Below are 6472 nucleotides of genomic sequence, written 5' to 3'. Positions count from 1 at the left end.
CAGCAATGGAATTGAGATGCTACAGAAGAATCCTCGATATCACAATCAAAGACCGCACCACAAACCAAGAGATTAGAGGCAGGGTTACTGCAGCCATTGGACCCCACGATGACCTGCTAAGCATCGTAAAAATAACGCAAGCTAAAACTCTATGGCCTTATTACAAGATCCTTGGGGTTCGCAAAGACCTTCCTTCAGGGAACAGTACCAGGAAAAATGAGAAGAGGCAGACAGAGTAAGCGAAGGGAGAACAACATAAAAGAATGGAAGAGGTTCAAAAGACAGAGAGGAATAGAGAAAGATGTTCGACGAATCTTGCATGGTGCCCCAACGGTCCAACAGACTAAGTTATAGGTAAAAGTAAAAGTTTGTCTGTCCTGCCTTTCATTGTTTGACTTGGCTAGATTCAAATACGCTTTCAAACCAGGAAAACAAAGAAAATATTAATCCTTTAAAACAAAAGCTTATCTTAAAGGGAAGAACTGCGACCTTAAAACTATATCTACCAATAATGTACAAGCTATTTCCTTTATTCCATATCACAAAAAATATTTAATTACCAATAATTAATTAATTAATTGAGTATTTTTTGTCTATTGATTCAATTCTTGTTAGGTACAATAAATAATTGTTTAAAGTAAAAGCTTGATCGGAGAATGCGTGAGGAACAAACGGAGTAAACAATTATTTCAGGGGACTAAACCCAACAAATAAATATTTGTGCGAAGTTTCAGCTTGATCCGAGAATGAGCGTGGAAGAAATAACGTGTAAACTTTTTACCAGACAGACAGACAGACAGAGGGAGTTGATATACGTTTTGTAAAAAAAAAAAACAATCCCAAAGTACTAACTAAAAAGGTTTCCATCACCCTGACCCTACATACCTAACACATTGGTTCATAGTTATACGTGTGTAGCCAGAACAGCTATTAGTGGCGGGACTGCTGAGTGGCTAAGCGCATTGCTTACAAATCGCTAAGTCTAGGGATCGAATCTCAGTAAAAAAAAACTGTGCCTCTGAGTTTACCAAACATTTAAGGATTACAGACGGCTATAAGAGGCAGGGTTGCTGATTGGTTAAGCGCTTTGCATTCGAACAGATTAATCTAGGGCTCGAATCTCGGTGAAGGTTCATGCCGCTGAGTTCAACAAACTTTAAAGTATACCTGATATTAGGTGGCTAAAGTAAAGGCAGTTGGTCGTTTTGCTGGCCACATGATACCCTCGTTAACCGCTTGCCATATAAACAGATGACCTTTACATCATCCCCTCATAGAGCTCATGGTGTAAAAGAGGACATTTGTGTATAACGTCATTTAAGGCGAATATTGCATTGAAAAAAAAATATTCTGGAACAATTGTCATCATACCCTCTGTGTGAGTTGAGTTCTGTCTCTATAGCTGCATGATCCTCAGACTAAGGTATGTAGTTTGAAGACTTCGTTCATACCTGTTTTCTCGATCACTCCGACCGCTTTTTCAAAGCCACACTGCACGCCACATGTGGTTGGAATCGGCCTTTGAAGGTTTTCTCCATTTCTGTTCTGTTTCCGTGCCAACCTGTTTGAGACGCACGGAAACACGTGGGCAGAGGTGTAGACAAGACTATGTCCGGAGAGGGCAGAGGTGTAGACAAGATTATGTCCGGAGAGGGCAGAGGTGTAGACAAGACTATGTCCGGAGAGGGCAGAGGTGTAGACAAGACTATGTCAAGAGAGGGCAGAGGTGTAGACAAGACTATGTCCGGAGAGGTCAGAGGTGTAGACAAGACTATGTCCGGAGAGGGCAGAGGTGTAGACAAGACTATGTCCGGAGAGGGCAGAGGTGTAGACAAGACTATGTCCGGAGAGGGCAGAGGTGTAGACAAGACTATGTCCAGATAGGGCAGAGGTGTAGACAAGACTATGTCAAGAGAGGGCAGAGGTGTAGACAAGACTATGTCCAGATAGGGCAGAGGTGTAGACAAGACTATGTCCGGAGAGGGCAGAGGTGTAGACAAGACTATGTCCGGAGAGGGCAGAGGTGTAGACAAGACTATGTCCAGATAGGGCAGAGGTGTAGACAAGACTATGTCAAGAGAGGGCAGAGGTGTAGACAAGACTATGTCCGGAGAGGTCAGAGGTGTAGACAAGACTATGTCCAGATAGGGCAGAGGTGTAGACAAGACTATGTCAAGAGAGGGCAGAGGTGTAGACAAGACTATGTCCAGATAGGGCAGAGGTGTAGACAAGACTATGTCCAGATAGGGCAGAGGTGTAGACCAGACTATGTCCAGAGAGGGCAAAGGTTTAGACAAGACTATGTCCGGAGAGGTCAGAGGTGTAGACAAGACTATGTCCAGAGAGGGCAGAGGTGTAGATCAGACTATGTCCAGAGAGGGCAGAGGTGTAGACCAGACTATGTCCAGAGAGGTCAGAGGTGTAGACAAGACTATGTCCGGAGAGGTCAGAGGTGTAGACAAGACTATGTCCGGAAAGGGCAGAAATGTAGATAAGATTATGTCCAGAGAGGGCAGAGGTTTAGACAAGACTATGTCCGGAGAGGTCAGAGGTGTAGACAAGACTATGTCCGGAAAGGGCAGAAATGTAGATAAGATTATGTCCAGAGAGGGCAGAGGTTTAGACAAGACTATGTCCAGAGAGGGTAGAGGTGTAGACAACACTATGTCCGGAGAGGTGTGTACCGGGTACTCACTGATGGATAATGTACTCATTGACAAGTTCGTTGAACAGAAACTAAATAAAGAGATTCAGAAGCTGAAAAAGCCTGGACTTGAAAGAGTTAAACATCCAGAGCTATAATTAGGTCACAGGGGAGATGAAATACTTTTTAAAATTAGTTCACATGGGAGATATATTATTTTTTTTTATTTATTAAATTTCCAGTAGTAGCTGAATTATTGAGTCAATGGTTGAGAGAACTAATGAACAATAGCAAAGAAAGATAAACTAACAACAAAAATATCTATGGGTAAAAGTTGTTTTTATTTTAATATTTTTTAAGGGCCTTGAAGGTATTTGTGACTGTGAGGTCAGTTGCCATTATCCTCTCGGTTGATATAACAATGGTGTATATTGTTATTTCGGATAACTTCCATAAATGCTTTATTTCCAAGCCTAGGTTCCCATATTTTCGTTGCTTTTCCATTTCTGTTTCTCTTAAGTTATGAGACAGTGGTACGGCGATGTCAATAATGGTAGCGACTTTTTCTTTTTTATCAATGAACAGCAGATTAGGGCGATTGAAATCAACCGTTTTGTTATTATTATTATTATATTAGAAATGAACGAGTAGTCATTCTCTGGCGCTGCCAGGGTCGAGTTTCGCTAAAGAGAAACAAAATTCATCGTAGTCCCTTTAACAGTTTCCACTGAGGAATTTTCTGGTGATGTGGCAGGTCTGCAGCAGTACTGCCCTCTGACAGGCAACGAGACCCTAACCCTATGTTCCTAGGAATGTTAAGGGCCTTGAAGGTATCTGTGAGGTCAGTTGTTATTATCCCGTTGGTTGATATAACAATGGGGTATATTGTTCTTTTGGACAATTTCCATAGACGCCTAATCTCCAAACCTATTATTATTATTATTATTATTATTATTATTATTAATATAAGATCATGATACTTGTTGTCGGATAGAGAGAAAGAAGTTCTGTGTTGTTACAAAAGTCAGATCAAAGTAAAAGACCACCTAGAAGTTTGAATGTCAAGTTTTCCTTTCCTATGTGTTTTTATTTGTGCATGTTTGCATGTGTTTGTGATTGTATGTGTTTGTGTATGTGTGATTGCCTGGGAGTGTATTTCTCCAACTTAACTGTTAACACTAAAAAAAAAAATAGAAGACAACTGTATTGTTTTACACATAGGTCATTTCAAACCTTTTTGCTTTAACGAAACACTTCGCAATTCGTAACATTTTGAGCAGGGGAGTAGTGAGAGTTGGCACAGAGGTTCTAGTGGCGCCAAAATAAACAAAACGAAAAAAAAAAAACAACTATGATTTTCTGAAAATTTTCAATTTTTTAAAAATTATTTAAGCTAAAAATCATTTTCACATTAAAATTGTTACTTATTGCATGACTTAATCCGTCTTATAGATTATCGTTATGGTTAGTTACATTCTGCAAGAGACTTCCAGCAGCGTTAAATCTGATGTATTCACTGTATTGGATACGATGCGCTGTGTGAATGACAATTACCCAATTGGTATCTGGTCGTGCGGTTTGTGCGCTGGACTGTCGTTCGGATTTATCGACGGTCCAGGGTTCAAACCCTGCTCGCTCCCATCCCCCGTCGTCCTGCGGGAGGTTTGGACTAGGAAGTAATTAACTTCAACTCTGAAGGAACATCCGAAACATGTAAAACATTTTACAAACAATAACCGCGTTTTCAATAAGAATTTTTAAGAGTCAATAAGACTCTAATCAGGCAATCGTTTTGCTACATCTATATCTACAATTTTTGTTTTAGTTTAGAGTAATGTAAGTTCTCCTTTGTGTGACTTGTTCAACTTCTGAGGCCTGTGTTTCTCAAACTGTGTCCCCCCCACACACACACACACCTCCTATGGTGCTGAAATAGAGGCGCCAAGGTGGTTTTATTTCCATTTTTTCAAGAGCAAAAACCTGTTTTAGTTATAATTCAGGATATGAGTTTATGAATTGATCCTGTCAAGTAAAAAAAATTATATTATTATCAATGCTTAAATAGAAATGATTACATTAAGTAAAGTCGTTTCATCAACTAACTAGGTCCTTCCATACTGTTTTTGTGAGAAGTTTTTATGCAAATAAATCAATTCATAAAGATCATTGAAAGAAGAATAAGTTTTTAGTGTGTAGGCCTCTACCATCTTACGTCACACTTAGAGTCAGAAGGGCTAAATTAGTTCCGAGTGACGTACCACCGTTCAGTTGACACTTTTTTTACGCAAACAATTAGGCACGCCACAAGACATCTTTCTGAACACCAGTAGGATCTATCGAGCGAGCCCATTACACACGTACAGGCTCAGATGTCTAGAATATAACCCACAATTCAATATCAACCTGTTCCAGGCTTCTCCTTGACTTTGGTGCGCTTTTCCTTCTATGAGTAAAAAAAAAATAAAGTGGAAACGACCTGAATTCGAACAAAGGCTCAAGCCGACACGCTGACCACTCTGTAAGTTAGGTGCCAATGAAAATAGAAAATATATTGTTTCTTACAAACTTTTTTTTTTAAGCGGCGAACTATAAGGGGAACTAATTCAGCTTTTTCCACGACTTCAGTCAAGTACAATTTCTTTCCCTTGTTCGAGATATTAACAAAATACTTAACTACTAATAGTTAATTAACGAACTGTTTACTTTTTTTTTTTTTTTTATTCTTGTGTCGTAGGGTTAAAGAAATAATGGTGCAAAATTTCAGCTATATCCTAAATTGGATATGGGAGAAATAACGTGTACAAACTTTTTCTCCAGACAGACAGACAGACAAAGTGAGTTGATATAAGCTTTATAAAAAAAGAGTGAGTCTGAGCGCACAATATTTCCCACTATTCAGACCAGACGAAATAAATTTCAAGCTACAACCTAGAAATGTCAATAAAGTTAAATCTATTTTTATCTTTTGACAAGTTTATCTGTAGTCTGGATCTCCCGTTGGGGGAAGCCCCGGCAATAGTTATAAATTATGAAGCTACTTAACAAATTATGTTGTTGACAAAGTTCTGGTTCACAGGTAGGTGCAAATCTCGGTTCTTCCAAGACATTTTTGAGAAATTCTAAAGATTGGATAAAGAAAATAGCTTGGCGTAATTTGTTATTATTTATAGCTTCTTTTTTTTTTTTTTAAAGAAAACTTATCTTAAGGGGAAGACTTACTTAGACTTAGGTCCTCCCGCGCTTTTCGACGCATTGGGCGGCAAGCTGTTTCCATAAATATCCTTTCCAACAACTAATCAGGGATAATGACGTCAAAGGCGCTGATTCCCCATTGGATTTGTTTCTAGGGTGGCCAATCAACCATTTCAACGTAAATTACTTCTACAACATGGAACAACAATTATTTTTTAATATATGATTAATATATTCAAATTCCATTTCATTTATTTTAATTGTCTTTACATGTAAAACTAAAGCGCATAAAGTCGGGCAGTAATAAACAAAAAAGATTACTTTCAAATACTTGTTTACGTGATTCTCTCGCTTTACCGAGGAGTCGTCTCGGTAACTTTTTAACAGGCGCTCATCTGCAAGATGTGATGCTCGAAGTTGAGTGAAACATTTTTTTCTCTGTCCTGAGTTCCTATTGGTCAAAATTTTTTTTTCCTGGGTGAATCGACAAAAAAAAATTAAACATCCAGTGCGTCATAAACTTCAAAATATCGAACAAATCAGGAAGCTCAGTAGAAACCTACGCTTATACACTGGGCTTCATCGCTTAACGGTCGCCTCCACATTTCAAAGACAAATATTTTTGTTTTGTTAATT

The 6472-nt window shown here is 38.8% G+C and overlaps 1 protein-coding gene across 1 annotated transcript; it reads left to right on the top strand.

Annotated features, from left to right (window-relative positions):
- The first annotated feature begins 2268 nt into the window (after positions 1-2268).
- LOC129926348 (uncharacterized) lies at positions 2269-2802 on the top strand. The gene has a single exon (XM_056029686.1). The coding sequence runs from the start codon at positions 2269-2271 to the stop codon at positions 2800-2802; it is 534 nt and encodes a 177-aa protein (XP_055885661.1).
- Positions 2803-6472: the final 3670 nt, after the last annotated feature.

The sequence above is a fragment of the Biomphalaria glabrata genome, chromosome 5, assembly GCF_947242115.1.
Source record: "Biomphalaria glabrata chromosome 5, xgBioGlab47.1, whole genome shotgun sequence".
NCBI lineage: Eukaryota > Metazoa > Mollusca > Gastropoda > Planorbidae > Biomphalaria > Biomphalaria glabrata.
The sequence above is the reverse complement of the archived record's forward strand: the minus strand, read 5'-3'. Positions and strand labels throughout refer to the sequence as shown.